Genomic DNA, 18,845 nt, shown 5'->3' with positions numbered 1-18,845 from the left:
ACACTTGCCAAACATTATTTGTATACTCAAACTATGATACCCGGTCACAGGGAAGTCAAAATTTAGTAATACCAAGAGATTAAAAAGAAATAATACATGTATAATATACAAAAGGTCTTTTTACATTTAAAAAAAAAACATGTTTTGTTCTAAATTTAGTTGAGGCCGAGGAAGAGCAACAAGAAATTCCAAAAGCAGAGAAGAAGATGAAGTAAAGGATCTAAAAGTGGCCCTTACAACAAATTCGTTTCCTTTCGTAAAGACAAAACCATTATATGTTTTGTGTTTTATTTTCAGTTTTTTTTTTAATTGCAATCCCCAAAACAACAATAATATTTGTGTTTGAAGCTAAAAAGTATACATGTACATGTCGTAGTTATGTAAGATCTTTAAGAATATTGTAAGATCCTTCTATAAGGAGTTTGATCGAGAATTTAAGTGAACATATAGCTTCATAGTATTCAATACAAGTATTATAAGTTATAACTAGAGCATGACTTTAGAGCATTGTGTCATGGACTTCATCTTGAGGATCAAACCTTGTGGCCTTAGTTTTTCTTGACACGAGCAAAATAGACTAGGTTACCGTGGTCACGCAAAAATCCATCCATAGATTTCGAAAGAAAAAAAATCCATTCACAAACAAATTTTTTGTTTCGAGTTCTTTTTTTTTCCTTTCGAAATCTATGGATGGATTTTTAGAGAAAACAAAAAATATTAAAAGTATGTATAAGACCACTTCGAGTTTAAGTAATCAATGAGAGGTGCTAAAAAGAAAAAAAAACTATTTTATTTATAAAGTATATTTTCTATTTTCTTTTATTACTTGAATTTGTATAAATGTGACATGTGTCTATATTGTTTTAGAATCGATTCCTATAACACCTTGATTAGCACATTTCTCTTTCTCTCTTTTCAATTTTTCCTTTTTTTATTAATTTAATTTGATAGAGCAAACTCTCAATATACTCCCACTGGAGGTGGTTTAAGTTATCAAATGGGAAATCAAACAGGAGACTGGCATATCAAATTACAGGATTTTAACAGTTGAACTATGAAGAATTTTAGTAATTTGCTGCCCTTTAAAATACTTATTCATTGTGATGCCTAAAACCCTAGTTTACTAGGCTTTAGCTCCGGGTCGGACCTAGTTGAAATCACTTAAAACACACACTTGAGTTCAAACCAACAAAGAAATATGAACAACTCTCTAAACTAGTTGAGAAACTCTAATTAAGAAACTCCAAAAATGAGTGTTACAACAAAGTCATCAAAACACTCATTGTAGTTAACAACACTTGCATTGAAAACTTTAAACGTGTATATTTTGTAATTTGTATGATATAAAGGATCTATTCTCTCTATTAGATGTTGTTTCACTTCACCCAAAGTCCCAAATACTTTTATCATATATATCTTTTTATATATAGCACTTCTGTCACATAAATCATTGATCAGTAAAAATACGAGGAATATTCTTTCTCTATGCCTCTATGATACGTGCCGGTGCGGTTAGCCCTGAGATCAATTATCCGAAATCTACGTTTTGATCTGGGATCTGTTGCAATCTGCTCCAAAAAACTGGATATCCGAATAGGATAGAACCGGATCCGGATAGTGAAATAACAGATCCGGCCAGATACGGATACAGATATGGATAGTGGAAAATTTTAGACCAGATATCCGGATCCGACATTTTTAAAATTTTAATAATATTTTTATTAATATATATTGTTATTTATATTATATAATATAGTTTTCTAATTTTATATATTAAGATATATATATATATATTTTAATTAAATTAATATATTTCTATTTTATTTTAAAAAAAAAATTATGATAATTTAAAAAAGAAAATTAAAAACACTTGGATCCGGATATCCGCGGCTATCCGGCTTTTTTATGCGAATATCCGAAACCCAGATATCCGGAATAATTAATCCAGAGCCGGATAATATAACTACGGAACTACCAAATTTGGTACGGATCCGAATATCCGGCTCCGCCCAAGCCTAGGTACGGTACCACCTTGTCTTAAAAACTGAAAAGCACCTTGTTAATTAAGGCCCATACTCAATTCTTTTCTTATTGGGCCAAAAATAAAACCGACCGAAAGAAAAGCCCAGTTGATAAACCCTAGTTTAATTATTGGGGAGTGTCGGTTTCTGTTTTTTGGTCAGAGCCACCAATGTTCTTATATAAATACCTAATCGTTACAATGTCTCTAACACAATTCTTTTAAAGGCTTCTTCTCTTCATTCTAGGATCTATTTTTTTTTTTTTTTTTTTGGTTTTGTAACTTTTGGTATTGGTTTTATAAGATTTGTTTGAAAGAAACGTTATGGGGAGGTGATGATAATTTCCCCAGATGATCGAAATTGATTATACTGAGCGATTTTATGTTTCTCTCTTTCAGAGAGTTTCCAAGCCTATTTTTTCTGATCCCTTTAAAAACAATTTCATAGTGTTTTTTTTTTGTGTCTTTTCACATGATAAAGATTAGATGGAAGTGAGGATTATTTCCCCAGATGATCGAAACTGAACAAACTGAGCGATTGATTTCTCTTTTTAAGAGTATATCCAAAGCCTTTTTTCTGATCCATCTCTTTGCTTTTCAAATTCTTTGTTTTGGAATATTACCAAAGTTGATTCTGACAAAACCTATGATTAGTTGTCGTCACTGTGTTAGTCTATTGCTGCATCACTAAGTATACCCATGATTGAACAATAAGATTCTCAAAAAGAGAGTTTGTTTGATGAGAAAGAGACACTCTTGTTGATACAAAGTCAAGATAACTACTAGAACTGTTGGATGAGTTAATGTAACACAATTCATAAATTACTGATATGCCAACTGATATATAACTCACCAACTTGAAAAGTTGTATAACCTGTTTACAGTTTGTTTTACATATTTGAAGTCAACATGTTTTTGAACAAGGGGACTATACCAAGGAAATCAAATTGTTTTGGAGCTTCAAACTAAACAGCACCGTAGATGTATTGGTAAAGAAGTTAAAAACTCACAAAGATGGCTAAGCTGAGCCACGAAGCAAGGTAATCGCAAATGAGATTGTGCAAACAGTCAGACCTAGCATAGCTAAGAAGCCATATTTCCTGCACAAACAGAGGTAGCGAGAGTTTTATCAAACAGGCTAACTACTACACTCCAAAAAACTTTCCCCTGTTATTTTAATTCCATAAGCTTCTACAATTCTATCTATCCCTAAATGGAGGTTTAAGCTATTCCACAAGCTCTAAGTAACTTTCGAGAACTTGAAAGAGTTTCAGATTCAATGTTTGCATGATGATGATGTACAAAGACGTAAAAGTTAAGTAAAGAACTGAGCCATGCCAAAACCAAAATTTTAGTAAAGTACCAAGAGACACCAAGTCAGTGATGATCATAATTGCAAGCAAGTCTTTTCTAACACAATGATAGAGACATATACCTAAGGATTCCCACATCTATACATACTAGTTTTTTGCAATTTTGTTTCCTACAGTTTTGTTTCTACTCTATTAGATTCTGTGGGAACCAATCTTGATGTTACTTCATCACATGCTTAGCATATATAGAAGGATTCTGAACTCCAATAACATTGATCATGCTCCCAAGTCCCAGTTAGACACCCAAGTCAGTGATCATGCTTCATCATTGATCATAACTGCAACCAAATCACTACAAAATATAGGATATAAACACATGCCTAGCATTCCTACCATATCTACAAATGCCAGATTTTGCAGTCAAACACAGTTTTGTTATCTTTTTAATACTTTTTAGAGTGCTTTGATTCATTTGAACTCCAATATCTTTGTTAGAAACATAAAAAGAAAAACGAAGAACAAACCCAATAGTAAGACGATTCTTAGGATCACCAGTAGAATAGCCTTTGAAGTAAAAGAATCTGCTAACATTGTAAAGCAAGCCAAGACCTGCACAGATACAAGGATGCTTCATCCCACCAAGTATCATTAGTAAGAAGTACATTGGCATCATCTCCAATGAGTTCTGATGACCTCTCTGCAACAACAACAACAAAAAAACCTCAAATTTAGTTTCCAATTAAAGAAAAAAGTACTGTAAAATTGATCGATTAACAAAAAAATTCACAAACCTGAACACAATTGAAGAGCTTAGCACCTTTGTTCTCCGATTCAATTGCATATAATGTTGGGTAAAAAACTTTGTACCTGCAATTCAAAATCTTCTTATGATGATGATGATCAAACTCAACAAAATCGAATCAATTTTCATAAACAAAACTAAATTCACGAAACAGAGCTCGATTTAGATCTAATCGATACGGAAGGTTGTGAAAGTAAAATAAGAAACCTCTTGCGAGCTCCGCCGATTGGAAACCCATCCAGAGATTGAGGAAACAGTAGAAGACGACGACGATGACGACGTATCCGTACTCGTTAGGTAAAAACTCGGTGATCGCCATTGATACGACCTTTGCTTTCTGATGAAGAAACTGAGAGATCTCGTTGAAAATATCTGAAATGACTTTGATTAGAGAAGAAGAAGAAGAAGAACCATCCTTAACTGCCCAAAACGACGAAGTTTTGAGGATTAAACGGTATTCATGTCAAACGGTGTCGTATTAGAGACGAGGTTTTGAGGATTAAACGTTATTCATGTCAAACGGTGTCGTATTAGAGACGAGGGTATTGACTTCGGTTCAATATTTAGAAAATCGAGGCGCTAGTCGGAGGCCAACGCCTAGCAAGAAAATCAAAGATAAAACGATGATTTTAATCCGGAACTGGTTTTAGGATTACTTCATTAAATTAAGAGAATTTTTGAGAAATACCTCTTTTAGTGTACCCTTTTTAAAAATACCCCATTTATCTATCAATTTTCAAAAATACCCCTTTTCAAATATAAAAAATTATAAAGTTTTATATAGTTTATAAGGTATTTCTATATAATAACTACTACTAGGAGATTCGATACAAATATTTTAATATGTTTTAAATAGTTTTAAATCGTTTTTATAAGTTTTATAAGGTTTTAAAAGGTTTTTAAAAGGGTTTATATGGTTTTTATAAGGTTTTTATAATTTATTTTTACGCTATTTTATGAAAGATATATAAAGTTTTATACACATATAAAGGTAATTTGTGTATATATTTATAAGCTTACACACATATTTGGATAAATTTCAACATTTTTAGTGGGTTTTTTTATAAAGTTTGAAAAAGGGGTATTTTTAAAAATAGGTATATGAAAAGGGGTATTTTTGAAATTCCCCCTTAAAGTAATATAAAAAGATAAATATATGTTATTAATTATATGTACTATTTGATTTCTGTTAATGAGAAAACATAATATAACATATAAAACTATAATATTGGCTTCAAAGTTGTTGTAAATAAATGAAAACATAATTTTAGAACCAAATTTATGATTTTCATTAAAATTTTGAATACTGTTTTTTGTAAAACATCAAAATCTCTCGATCTAAATGCTTAATAACCGATATAAAAAAGTAGGCGGGGATTAGTCATTAATCAAAATGGATAAAGTGGGCATAGCGATTACACGGGCAGTAATTGGACTTAGGCGGGAATTTTTTAAATACTAAGCATCAAATTACTAAATCATCTTGTTTATAATTATTTTGGTTAGTTATAAACCTTTATAAATATCTCGAAACTTTATATTTCTTGGATAAAAAGACAAGGTTGCGTTTGGGTTATTGAAGCATTATGTCACCATTGTAATTCTTGTAACAGTTTGGATCCTAAGAAGTTTGATTAAGATTTATCATTTTGGGGCAGCTTTACTTCATCATACAGTTTCCGGTTAGCTTGGTTTGTTTATGGCAGACTATGTTACAATTCAGCTATTTACTCATGCGATAGAATCGATGCCTCAAAGGAGTTTGAATTGTTATTCTTAGAAGAAAAAGATGCGTGAGGTTTTCACAAAACTTAGGAGTTGATGTGTGGCTCAACTTAAGAAATTCGTGTCTAGGAGTTTTGGTGAAGTTTTATGAGGCTGGATTAGTAGGACTTAACTGTTTTGTATTAAAATTGTTGGGTTCATGTAACAAAGACTGGAAAATGATTTTCATATGCACCCATTTTAATGTTTGTTGGTTTACTATGTTACTAAGAAATTAGAATTCGCAGAAACAAACAATTGATTAATCTTATAAAATAAAATGCACAAATTTGGTGCTATGGATTATTAGTTTTGGCTAAAGACATTTTTCTCCAAGTTAAACTTCAAATGTCATGTTTATACTTCAAACAATTGTTTGTGGGGCTTTGCAAAACTCATAGTTAAATATAATTTATGTACTTTTAATTAATTTGTCTAATTGGCATGTCATTTAAGTTAATTTAGGAATAATTGGCTAAAAATCCATTTTGAAATCACTTAATTATATATTTATTTTCATTATAAGCCTTATAACGCATGTGGTTAAATGATTATAAGATTTTATAAGGTTTTGTAGGAATTATAAAGTTTTAAACTACAGATTATAAAGAGTTATTTTTCAAAACATTGCAAAAAAATTTAGACCCTCTTACATTTTTATTAACACATTTCGAATTTAATAAAATTCATATAATTTCATTTCAAAAGAAAAAAAGAAAAAAAAAATTTGAACAATAAACGCATTGTTCTGTAGCGTGCAAGACAAGTAAAACCCACACATCACTCAATTGTAGCATAACATAGACTTTTCTTTTTATGCTACAAATTAGACTAGAGAACGTATCATTGTATGATGAATCCATGCTCCATCATTTACAGGCAACTTTATAAGAGTTGAATATAAAAAGTGAAATTTCACAATAACCATAAATAAATATACCATAAAAGATCTTTAATCCCATACAAAGTAATCATAGAAAACAAACAAAAAAACACAAAGATAACAAAATAAAAGTCTACCAGCCATTTCTTCTTTCATAACCATTCCTAATCGAAAAAGATCAAAAACTCGACGATACATCATCAACCAAAGCATCATTCATGGCATCTCTTAGATTCTTGTCTTCAACTGCAACATAGAAGCATTCACGAGTCCTCGACTCACTTATCAGTTCTGACCAAATAGAACCACTTAGAGCCAAAGTTGTCTCGTTACCAATCACCCATAAGCAATGTTTTGCTCGAGTAAGTGCCACATTGGCTCTTTGACGGTTATTGAGAAATCCAACGTTTCCATTAACGTTACTTCTAACTGTGGAGATGATGATAACGTCTTCTTCACCTCCTTGAAACCCATCTACTGATTGAACATTCAAACTGAAAAGCTCACCTGATAAGGAACCGTACTTATCACCAAGTCTATCTTGGATTGCTCTCACTTGTCCTTTGTAAGGTGAAATAACTCCAACACTCATCTTCTGCCTTCTTTCACTTGAAACTGTCTCAAGATTAAGCAACTTAATTAACCAAAAAAAGAGTTATGAAAAATTATACAAATAAAAAAAGTTGTATATACCTTTGAAAAGATTGGATATGATTTCAGAAATGACAGCAACTTCAACCATGTTCTTGGGACTATGTCCTTCACAAAACTCTTCTCTTCCACGTCCAACATTGATAAAAGAGAATGAACCAAACATGTTACCTTGAAGAAACCGCTTTTCGTAAACCCTTTCTTGAACAATGGCTGCATCCGTGATTCTCCCATCATAAAACTCCTTGTTAGGAAAAGAACTAATCGAAGGATGCATTCGATATTGAACGTTAAGCAAATGTTTGTTATGACCAATGAGAACCAATCTCTCAAACAAGCTTCTTCCGAATTTCGCCTTTTCGCATTCATCGTTATGAACCGTTGCTGGCAACTGATACTCATCTCCTATTAGGAGCGCGTTTCGAAGACCAGGAAGTTGCAATGCAGCGATCGATTCACATTCTTTAAGCTGAGCTGCCTCATCGATCACAAGAAGATCGACAGAGCCTACTCTTGTTGGATTCATATTTGCAGCACATGAGGCTGTACAGAAGATTATGTCTGCATTATCTAGACAAAATTTCCTAATATCATCATCTCCTAGACTAGGAATCCCAAAACACTTAGGAAGTAGACATAGAGCCCCAAGAGCATCAACACTGATGAGTCTGTTGAAGCAATTGTATCTGAAACCACCTTTCTTGAAATCATCTCTAGAAGAATTCTCTAGCAAGAAACATCTAACGCGGTGAAGAGCTTGGCGGGTTTCTATCATATTCTTCACATCTTTAGATGAAATGAAAGACTTAGGCAGATGAGTGCACAACTTAACCATATCAAATTCCAATTCTTGAGTTAAGTCATTAAACTTCTTCTTCACAAACTCTCCAAATGTAGGGATGTTTACAACTTCTTGCATCGTCGTCTCTTCAACTTCTTCCGTCACCTTCTCACCATCTTCCTTCTTCTTTTCATCTTCTTCTTTCTTATTTTTCTTTTCCTCTTCTATCACCCTTTCAAGCTCTTCTAACTCATGTACATGTTGCTCGTACTTAGCCTCTGTATTCTCAAGAAAATCTATGATTGACTCCAACCTCTTCTTCCATCCACAAGATGATGAAAACAACTTACCAAGTACAGTGACGCGCTCAATAAAAAACACATTGCGAAGAGCTTTATTCTTCATAATCCCCATTCTTTCGCGGTTTCCAGAAAGAACTATATTCCCCATACCGTAAGTGGTACGTTCTAATGTAGAAGTTCCATAGAACAAGGACGAGAACCTTGATACAACTTCAGCAATAGCTGGATTTGTAGGAGCACACACAATTGTTTCCTTAGATAAAGCCAATAGCCTCGATGCAACTTCTACAACAGCTGTATTTGTAGGAGCACACACAACTGTTTTGCACTTTAGTTTGAGAAGAACAGAGAGAAGAGTCGCTACCGTCTTTGTTTTGCCTGTACCAGGAGGTCCCCATATCAGCTTTACACTCTTCTTGTGATTACAATTCCTTGTCTTAAGGCAACCCAAAATTGCAGCTTCTTGTGAAGAGTTCAGTTTTGCTAAACGGATTATATCCAAAACGCTGTCGGAATCAGAACCATCAACGTCTTCATGCCCACAAGAAAAGCATTCTTCAGTAACCTGAAAGACAAGTAAACCCACAAGAAAAGCAATGTTCAGTAACTTGCAAGACAAGTAATCCCACAAATCACTCCATTGAAGCATAAAATAGATTAATGTTGTTATGTTACGTACGGATGCATCTTCCTGAAGAATACTCTGGATTAGAGTGGAATCAGCAGCTTCGTTGTGCAAAGCATTCCAAATCCGAGTGTTTGTTATTAGAGTCATAAGAAAAACGCCAGAGCGAAACAGATGTTTCTCATTCTTAGGTATAGGTCTAGAGAAGTGAACAGAGAATTCTAAACCACCAGAAACAGAGAATACGTAACCTAGAAGTAAAGGATTCAAGTCATCGATTCTTGGCCTTTCCTCTGTCAGACTCAGAGGACTTAGCGCAATAACATCTCCACACCTTGGCTCGTACTTTTCACTTTTGTCGTCTGCATCATAATTCGTTAATGTTATATCATGGAACATCTTAATCGATGTCCTTCTAAAAAATTCGTTTGTTCTTGTCTCCACGGAATCTATTTGAAAGACAGGAGCTTTCGATAAAGATTTGAGGCTCGAGAACAACTCGGTTCTTGTTTCCTCGAGTAAGTGAGGAACAAAACACTGAAAGTATTCATCAACGGAACTAAATCTGTCTGGTATTGTCTTCATCTGTTACACACAAAAATACACCATCAAGATTCAAGAAGTACAGAAGATAAAGCTACTGATCAAAAGGAAAGTTTTAAAACTATCAAAAACCTTATCCTTGTAGAGATCTTCGTTGAGGATATCTTTGATAGACCAAGAACATACACTAGCGAACAGACTTGTTTGTTCTTCTTTTGCCAAGATCCTTCGTATTTCTTTGTAATCCATCAGATCAACGGGGGATACAAAACTAAGATAGGTTTTGAAAATCACCAAAAGACTTAGCTTGTCTTGGAAGACAAGAAATATTTTTTAAAGAGGATTTGAACAGAAGTATCAATGGAGAGGCGAAAATACTTGAGTTGTGAAGAAGAATCGATGTATGTGTAAGTCACTATCAATTTGGTTTTACCTATAAGGAAGAAGAAGGCGAAAAGTCCAAAAAGACTTTGGAAATGAACTCAAGTTTCAATATGTTTCCAAGAAATTGTTTATTAAATAATGCATGCAATTCAATTTTCTTTTTTAATTTATTCATTATGAACCAAATATGACACTTTGCATTCGTAGAGTGAAATAGTATAGAGCAATTTAATTTAAAAATTTTCTTCTTTTTCCTTTTCGAGAGAGATTAATTCAATTTGTTATGTTGATTTCCCAAATCCTATGGATAATGAAGAATTGTCTATATATAAAGAACATGTAACATTATTCTAGTTTTAATCTTTATCCTAAGCATATTTGCTAGAAATCTTTACCAATTGAGCTATTAGCACTTGGTTTTATCAGTTTCGAGTAAATAAACAAAAACCATATAGTGTAAGAAAGATGTGACACAATGAAACAGTTAACTAAAGTTGTAAGATGTTAAAATTTTAAGAACTAGTAAGGGTCAGAATAACTAGTTTCTAAAGGTGGTTTGAAATAAGCTCATTGGAAAACAATAAGCTATATCTTGATACGAGAATCAGGCAAAAAAAATGTTATTAAAAGCCATAAATATCAAAGAGCATCATAAATCCCATACAGAGTTTTTAATAGGAAAATAAAAAACATGAAGAAGATAATTAAGATAAGAAAACAACACATCTACCAAGCATTTCTTCTCCCAAGACCATTCCTGATCGAAAGAGAACCAAAACTAGAAGACACATCCTCAAGCAAAGCATCATTCATTGCATCTCTTAGGTTCTTCTCCTCGGTAGCATCAAAGAAGCATTTACGTGTTCTCGACTCACTTATCAGTTTAGCCCAAATGGAACCACTTAGAGCCAAGGTTGTCTCGTTACCAACAACCCATAAACAGTGTCTTGCTCGAGTAAGTGCCACATTAGCTCTTTGACGGTTGTTGAGAAATCCCACTTTACCATTACCGTTACTTCTGACAGTAGAGATGATGATAATGTCTTCTTCACCACCTTGAAACCCATCTACCGACCGAACATTCAAAGTGAAAAGATCACCTGACAAGGAACCGTACTTGCTTTTGGTTTTCTCTTGGATTGCTCTAACTTGTCCTTTGTAAGGTGAAACCACTCCAACACTTATCTTCATTCTCTTTTCACTTGAAACTATTCCCAAAATGTTAAGAAGAATTAACAAAAATTAAAAATGAAAAAACATAAAAATATCGATAACAAATATTTATACCTTTGAAAAGATTAGATATGATTTCAGAAATGACAGCAACTTCAACCATGTTCTTGGGACTATGTCCATCACCAAACTCTTCGTTTCCACGTCCAACATTGATAAAAGAGAATGAACCAAACATGTTTCCTTGAAGGAACCTCTTTTGATAAATGGTTTCTTGAACATTCGCAGCATCAGTGATTCGTCCATCATAGAACTCCCGATTGGGAAAACGACTAATCGAAGGATGCATTCGGTATTGGACATTAAGCAAGTGCTTGCTATGACCAAGAATAACCAATCTCTCAAATAAGCTTCTTCCAAATTTGGCCTTTTCACATATCTACCACATAATTCTAAAATTAGAAAACCATATTTTATACTACTCGAAAAAGGAATGATAGTTTCATATAAGATGAGAGAGAAAAATACCTCGTTATGAACCATTGCAGGCAACTGAAGCTCATCTCCTATTAAAACAGCATGACGAAGACCATAGAGTTGCAAAGCAGCAACTGATTCACATTCTTTAAGCTGAGCCGCCTCATCGACCACAAGAAGGTCTATCGGTCCTGTCCTTATCGGATTCATATCTGCAGCAGCTGAGGCTGTGCAGAAGATTATGTCAGCATTCTGTAAACAAAAGTTCTTAGTATCTTTGTTTTCCAACATGTCTGAAACCTCAAAACGTCCGGGAAGTAAACGTAGAGCCTGGAGACAATCAGAACTAATGACTCTGTTGAAGCACTCAAATTTGAAACTTCCCTTCTTGAAATCTTCTCTGTTATAATTCTCTTCCAAGAAATATCTAACTCTCTGAAAAGCTTGACGAGCTGCAACCATACTCTTCACTTGCTTTAATGAAATGAATGACTTGGGAAGATGCGTGTACAAATCAACCATATCTTTCTCCAATTCTTCACTAAGGCTATCGAAAGTCTTCTTTACAAACTCCCCAAATGTAAGAATCTTTACGGCTTTTGGCTTCTGTTCAGATACTTCCTTCGTTTCTTGCTTCTTCTTGTACAAATCAACCATATCTTTCTCCAATTCTTCACTAACTCTCTCGAAAGTCTTCTTTACAAACTCCCCAAATGTAAGAATCTTTACGGCTTTTGGCTTCTGTTCAGCTACTTCCTTCGTTTCTTGCTTCTTCTTGTCAGCTGCTTCCTTCTTCTTCTTCATTTCTTCTTCTTTCATTCTTTCAACTTCTTCAAGTAAATGGACATACTTCTCGTACTTGGCCTCAGTGTTCTCAAGAAACTTTATCAGTGAATCTAATCTCTGCTTCCATCCAGAATATGGAGAAAAAAGATTAGCAAGTTTACCAACGCGCTCATCAAGAAACACATCAAGAAGAACACCATCTTCTTTAATCCCCATTCTGTCGCGGTTCCCGGATAACACTATATTCCCCAGCCCATAAGTAGAGTGTTGTGGTTCACAAGTTTCCTTAAATAAGGACAAGAGCCTCAATGCAACTTCCACAATAGCTGTGTTTGTTGGAGCACAAACAACTGTTTTGCACTTAAGCTTAAGAAGGCAAAAGAGAAGTGTTGCAACCGTCTTTGTTTTGCCAGTGCCAGGAGGTCCCCAAATCAGCTTCACACTGTCCTCGTGGTGGCTGTTCCTTGTCTCAAGGCAGCTCAAGATTGCAGCTTCTTGGGAAGTGTTCAACTTTGCAGAACGGATTATGTCCAAAACACGGTCAGAACCATCAGGACCATTAACACAACGATCACAATGTTCAGTTGCCTATAACACAAGCAAGACCTTAAATCAATTAATAGCAGAATAAAATAAAGATATGTGATTAAGCTACAAAGAGAGAACGTAATCATGATAACACCTACCAGAGTAGTTTCTTGAAGCACACTCTTGACTAGAGCTGAATTGGCAGCTTCGTTATGCAAAGCGTTCCAAATCCGAGTGTTTGTTGTCATATTCATGAGAAAAACACCAAACTGAAGTGAAGCTTCATTGGTCTGGTTTATTTCAAGATCTGATATGGATCTAGACGGATGAACATATATAGTAAGATCACTATCAGAGGATACGTAGGCGAGAAGCAAAGGATTCAAGTCATCGATCCGTCTTGGCCTTTCCCTTGTCAGAGCAATAAGATCTCCACCTTTAGGCTGATACTTTGCACCAAAACTCAATGCATTGTTTATTTTTATACCATACAACAAATGGTTCGATGAGCCAGAGCTTCCACTTGAAGCCTTAAACTCCACTGAACTAATTCCAAAGACAGGAGATTTGGATACAGACTTGAAACTCGAGAACAACTCCGTACGTGTTTCCTCAAGTAGATGAGGAACAAAACACTGAAGGTACTCATCAGTAGATCTAAACTTGTCTGGTATTGTCTTCATCTGTCACAAAACATACCAGTGGTAAGGAATATATAAAACATAGAAATGTAACGACGAAAATGGTTAAAAGAGATAAACAAAACATAAACCTTGTTCTTATGGAGATCTCTGTTGAGAATGTTTTTGATAGACCAAGAGAATACTTTATCGACCAGGCTTGTTTTCTCGTTCTGATCCATGACCCTGTCCCTTCGTCTTTCAAGAAGATAGTCCATCAAAGCAACAGCTAGAAACTAACAAGAGTTACGTTGGAAATAACCTTTATACGTAACTTGTGTTACAAGGCAAGAAGAATAGAATGAGAGAGTAAATTTTTTCAAAGAGAGAATACAAAGAAGACAAATCTGAGTGAACTCTCGCTATTAGTTTGGTCTACTTATAAAGGAAGACGAAGACGAAGATGAAAGGTCCAACGTACACTTTCGAAAACTTCAACATTTTCCAAGAAATTTTTGTTTTCTTTATCATTATTATTCAATTTAAAATATGTAATGGTTAACAACCGAAGATGACACTTCGACTTCGTAAAGTCCTGACAGAGTTATTATTATTACTTGTATACTTAAACTACTAATCATTACTTTTGTTTCATTTTATTTTACGAGAGATTAGTTAGGTAATGCTTTGTTCTAAAATCCCCGACCTTTCTTCTTCCCCATGCCATTGATGGTAGTGGACACAAGTTAACTACTTAGTCGTCAAACCAAATTTTAATTAAGGGTTGAGTGTTTTTACTTTGCTTTTGAGATTATTAAACCAAAGGATTAAGTTTAGAGGAACTTTAAATTAAATAAATTAGAACTTAGAAGTATTAGTTATAGCAATTGTGATTTAGGTAAATCGTAATCGTGTTTATTTATGCTTTCCTTATTAGCTTGGGTTTTCAAATTATCATAAAGATATGTGGCTACGTTCATGTCGGCCCATAATACAAACAATGTGAAGTCATGAATCATTTTTTTGCTTTTTTTTTTTTTGTAATATTTGTAGGCTTATTACATAATTTGGTTTATTATAAATCTTTATTTTATAATAATAATATTATTTAGGTCATTTTTCAACTGTGCTGGTGGGATTTTTTTTAGCAAAATGTCAATGAAGTTATTGTATAAAGAAAATCTATATGTATATATTATTTATAGAATACATATTTTTCTTTTTTTTTATGCATAAGGTTTTCTAAAACAGTAAAACGTTAGACCGGTTTAATTTAAGATTTCGCTTTTCTTTATAAATATTTTCCCATCAGATGAACACCCATATTGATTCCATTTGCATTATATGGAACGAATTTTGGAACTCTAATGTATCTTTGTTTGTCAGATTAAACAGATGGAATCTGATTTATTTCATAATCATGGTAAGAGCTAGGGTGAAAAGAAATGGAACTTATATTGTGAGTTTTACATATAAGAAAAAAAAAAGACTTATGCAACTACCACTTGTTGATGGTTATGGCCTTGAAGATGATGGCTGATCAACACCTGTTGGATTGCTATGGTTTTTGGACTCTGATGGTGTATCTTTGTTTGTCAAATGGTAAGCAAATGAAAGCTGATTTATTTCATAATCATGTATTCATGTTATGTTCTTTCAAGTTAGTTTGGTTGTGTCTGATCAAGCTCATAGAGTATATAGAGTTAGAGTTGTCAAAATGCGTGAGTTTAAATGTAGGGAATGATATAGTATACAAAGGTACAATATTGGTTTAATCATGGCACTATCCCTAACGAGCATGAATATATGCATATTTTTTTATCGAGTTCATCTTAAGAGTCTAACCAAAAGCTTTACCAATTACCACTGAATAATTTTTCCAATGTATATGCTTCCATGTTTTTACATTCTTTTTTTCGCATGAGACCATATTTTAAAGAATTTTTTCCATGAAAAACCTAATCATTCATATCTTGAAAAGATATTTACATTCTTATCAAAAAATAAATAAATGGTTCTTAAAATATGTAAAAAGAAAACAATCCAAGTGGTTCACTTTCGTTGGCTACTATGATTATACTAAAAATAGGCATTCTACCGAGTGAATAATATAGATTGTGATATAGATACCGCAAAACATATGTATTTTATTTCATTTTGATTATAAAAAAAACTAAATAATGATGAAAAAAAATGAAGAGTAAAGCAAGAACTAAAATTGTTCCCTAAATGACGCACGTCCACATCTATTGAAATTTTTTTACATCAGTCATGGATCTCTTTTCTTGTCTCTATCGATGATCATTATCGTTTGCTTTACGCTCAAATCTTGATTATGAAAGATTAGTTTGTATGGTTAGGCATTTCCCCATCAATGACCAGAGTGTCCTGCCTACCCATTTTGGGTTTTGGCCGGGCAACTCAACCACCCCTGCAGAGGTCAGCAGCCGTATTTTCTCCCCAAAACTTCCGGTAGTATGCCGGAAACTTCATACTAAGCAGCCGTTTGGAATGTTCAAAGGCGAAAATGGGATGAACTACGGGTTTTCGACCTTTTTGATCGAAGCAATCATCATTATTTCCTGCATCAAACTCGTTAGCTTCCTTCTTCGGCCTTTTCGCCAACCACGTATAGTCAGCGAGATCATTGTTCGTTCACCACCGATCTTATATTTGCATTTTCTTTATAGTTAATATAATCTAATATTTGAATTTTTTTTTTTTTTGTGTTTTGAAGGGTGGAATGATGATAGGACCATCCTTACTTGGAGGAAGCAGAAATTTCAATTACTATCTATTCCCACCGATCGCGAATTACATATGCGCAAACATAGGACTAATGGGATTCTTTTACTTCCTCTTCCTCACGGCAGCCAAGACGGACATCACAGCCATTAGGAGGGCACCAAGAAAACACAAGTACATTGCGGCTATGGGCATTGTCGTGCCGATTATCTGTGTGTCAGCCATGGGGATCGCTATGAAGGACCAAATGGATGAAAGCTTGCAGAAGCCTTCGTCCATTGGAGGGATTGTTTTCGCCTTAGCTTTCACATCTTTCCCTGTCATTTACACCGTTTTGAGAGATATGAACCTTCTCAACTCCGAAGTTGGCAAGTTTGCCATGTCGGTAGCTCTCCTTGGAGACATGGCAGGGGTTTACGTGATTGTTATTTTCGAAGCCATGACGCATTTGGATGTAGGAGGAGCATATTCCGTCGTATGGTTTCTAATATCGGTTGTCATATTTGCCTCTTTTATGCTTCTTGTTGTTAGACGAGCATTTGATTGGATTGTCTCCCATACGCCTGAAGGGAAACTCGTGAACCAAAACTACATTGTTATGATTCTCATGGGTGTTCTTGCTTCTTGTTTCCTCACTGACATGTTTGGTCTTTCTATAGCCGTTGGACCAATATGGCTAGGGTTACTTGTCCCTCATGGTCCACCTTTGGGTTCGACGTTGGCTGTTCGGAGTGAGACCTTCATCTATGAGTTTTTGATGCCTTTCTCCTTTGCTTTGGTGGGACAAGGCACTAATGTACACTTCATTAACGAAGAGTTATGGGATAGCCATCTCTCTCCTCTCTTCTATATGACCATTGTTGCCTTCATCAGCAAGTTTCTCTCCACAGCTTCCACGGCTCTCTTCTTTAAAGTCCCCGCTAGGGAAAGTATCACACTTGGGTTGATGATGAACTTGAGAGGCCAAATGGATATATTGGTCTACTTGCATTGGATCGATAAACGTATTGTTGGATTTCCCGGCTTCACAGTCATGGTTTTGCAAGCGGTTGTGGTTACGGCTGTAATGACGCCACTCATTAGCTTTCTCTACGATCCGAATCGTCCTTACAGAAGCAGCAAACACCGTACCATCCAACATACTCCTCAGAACACCGAGATGAGACTGGTTCTTGCAGTCTCCAACAATGAATCCTTGTCCGGGTTAATCACCTTCCTCGACTTTGCTTATCCCACAAGATTTAGTCCCTTGTCTATATTCGCAGTCCAGCTGGTGGAACTAACCGGGAGAGCCACACCATTGTTTATTGACCACGAGGAAGGAAAGGAGGAGGATGACGAATACGAGGAGGGAGAGGAAGAGCCTGAGCGTACGCAAAGTGGACGAGTAGACCAAGTACAAAGCGCCTTTAGGTTATACCAAGAGAAAAGAGAAGAGTGCGTGACGCTACGTGCCTACACCGCTCATTCACCAAAGCGTCTCATGTACCAAGACATTTGCGAGCTAGCCTTAGCCAAGAAAACAGCTTTCATCCTCTTACCTTATCAGAAAGAGCGTCTTGAAGACGCAGCACCTACCGAGCTACGTGACTCCGGTATGCTAACCGTGAACGCAGACGTATTAGCACACACACCATGCTCCGTATGTATCTACTACGACAAGGGACGGCTCAATAACGCAGTGGTTAGGTTATCAATGGACTTACAACACTCAACAAACTCAAGCCGTGTAAGGCAAGAAACATACCGTTTCGTTGTTCTGTTTTTAGGAGGAGCTGATAACAGAGAAGCTCTGCATTTAGCAGATAGAATGACTACAAACCCTGACGTAAACTTAACAGTGATCCGATTCTTGTCGTACAACCACGAAGGAGAAGACGAGAGAGAGAAGAAGCTAGACGATGGTGTAGTGACATGGTTTTGGGTCAAGAACGAAAGCAATGACAAGGTCAGCTACAAAGAAGTAGTAGTCAAGAACGGTGCTGAGACATTAGCTGCGATCCAAGCAATGAACGTTAACGACTATGATCTATGGATCACTGGGAGAAGAGAAGGGATCAACCCAAAGATTCTAGAAGGTTTGTCCACGTGGAGTGAAGACCATCAGCTTGGAGTCATTGGTGATACTGTGGCTGGAAGCGTCTTTGCCTCAGAAGGATCAGTGTTGGTGGTGCAACAACAAGTGAGGAACCAAAAGGGTGGTGATGGTTTCTTGAATGGCAAGTTTGATTACAAGAGATTAATTTCTCCTTGGTCTCATCACTCACATTGATAGGTTATTAATTTTTTTTTAGGGTTCTCTGTGAATCCAAAACTAATTGATTAGGTTTCTTTAAATTACATTAAATCTGTGTTGAGTTGTATAATCTTGTACTATTGAGAGATTGTTTTGTTTTTTTTAGTTTGTAATTCCAATAAAAAAAATTCAATATAGAAGCAGGCTTAATT

At 35.1% G+C, this 18,845-nt stretch overlaps 4 protein-coding genes and 2 non-coding genes across 8 annotated transcripts; 3 read left to right on the top strand and 3 right to left on the bottom strand.

Moving 5' to 3' along the window:
- Positions 1-2,346: 2,346 nt before the first annotated feature.
- Positions 2,347-2,450, top strand: LOC111829810. Its single transcript, XR_002833166.1, has one exon. It is a non-coding gene; the product is annotated as a small nucleolar RNA Z103 (small nucleolar RNA).
- Positions 2,451-2,506: 56 nt separating this feature from the next.
- Positions 2,507-2,606, top strand: LOC111829811. The gene has a single exon (XR_002833167.1). It is a non-coding gene; the product is annotated as a small nucleolar RNA Z103 (small nucleolar RNA).
- A 232-nt stretch (positions 2,607-2,838) lies between these two features.
- LOC17879061 (microsomal glutathione S-transferase 3) lies at positions 2,839-4,521 on the bottom strand. The gene is given in 5 exon segments (XM_023778946.1): positions 2,839-3,120; positions 3,858-4,030; positions 4,125-4,200; positions 4,343-4,361; positions 4,364-4,521. Coding segments are annotated over 5 exon segments (441 nt in total). The 5' UTR covers positions 4,455-4,521; the 3' UTR covers positions 2,839-3,038.
- A 2,299-nt stretch (positions 4,522-6,820) lies between these two features.
- LOC17880587 (uncharacterized ATP-dependent helicase C29A10.10c) lies at positions 6,821-10,033 on the bottom strand. Its single transcript, XM_023779277.1, has 4 exons — positions 9,817-10,033; positions 9,196-9,726; positions 7,476-9,081; positions 6,821-7,397 (listed from the first exon to the last, which is right to left on the bottom strand). The coding sequence occupies exons 1-4, from the start codon at positions 9,931-9,933 to the stop codon at positions 6,961-6,963; spliced, it is 2,691 nt and encodes an 896-aa protein (XP_023635045.1). The 5' UTR covers positions 9,934-10,033; the 3' UTR covers positions 6,821-6,960.
- A 761-nt stretch (positions 10,034-10,794) lies between these two features.
- LOC17877395 (ATP-dependent helicase NAM7) lies at positions 10,795-13,894 on the bottom strand. 3 transcript variants are annotated; one of them, XM_023779663.1, is made up of 7 exons: positions 13,191-13,301; positions 12,547-13,092; positions 12,472-12,513; positions 12,373-12,441; positions 11,770-12,306; positions 11,356-11,680; positions 10,795-11,276 (listed from the first exon to the last, which is right to left on the bottom strand). In XM_023779663.1, the coding sequence occupies exons 1-7, from the start codon at positions 13,284-13,286 to the stop codon at positions 10,795-10,797; spliced, it is 2,097 nt and encodes a 698-aa protein (XP_023635431.1). In that variant the 5' UTR covers positions 13,287-13,301. The 3 variants fall into 3 exon arrangements, with proteins under 3 accessions (XP_023635431.1, XP_023635429.1, XP_023635430.1); XM_023779661.1 differs by lacking the exons at positions 12,373-12,441; positions 12,472-12,513 and adding an exon at positions 13,805-13,894 and having other exon boundaries at positions 11,770-12,332; positions 12,525-13,040; positions 13,160-13,709; XM_023779662.1 differs by lacking the exons at positions 12,373-12,441; positions 12,472-12,513 and having other exon boundaries at positions 11,770-12,331; positions 12,524-13,092; positions 13,191-13,286.
- Positions 13,895-16,004: 2,110 nt separating this feature from the next.
- LOC17879782 (cation/H(+) antiporter 24) lies at positions 16,005-18,669 on the top strand. Its single transcript, XM_006282746.1, has 2 exons — positions 16,005-16,301; positions 16,390-18,669. Exons 1-2 carry the CDS (start codon positions 16,005-16,007, stop codon positions 18,667-18,669), a joined length of 2,577 nt encoding a protein of 858 aa, XP_006282808.1.
- Positions 18,670-18,845: the final 176 nt, after the last annotated feature.

This window comes from Capsella rubella, unplaced genomic scaffold, assembly GCF_000375325.1.
Source record: "Capsella rubella cultivar Monte Gargano unplaced genomic scaffold, Caprub1_0 scaffold_7, whole genome shotgun sequence".
Taxonomy (NCBI): Eukaryota; Viridiplantae; Streptophyta; class Magnoliopsida; order Brassicales; family Brassicaceae; genus Capsella; species Capsella rubella.
This window is presented reverse-complemented; position numbering and strand designations above follow the sequence as displayed.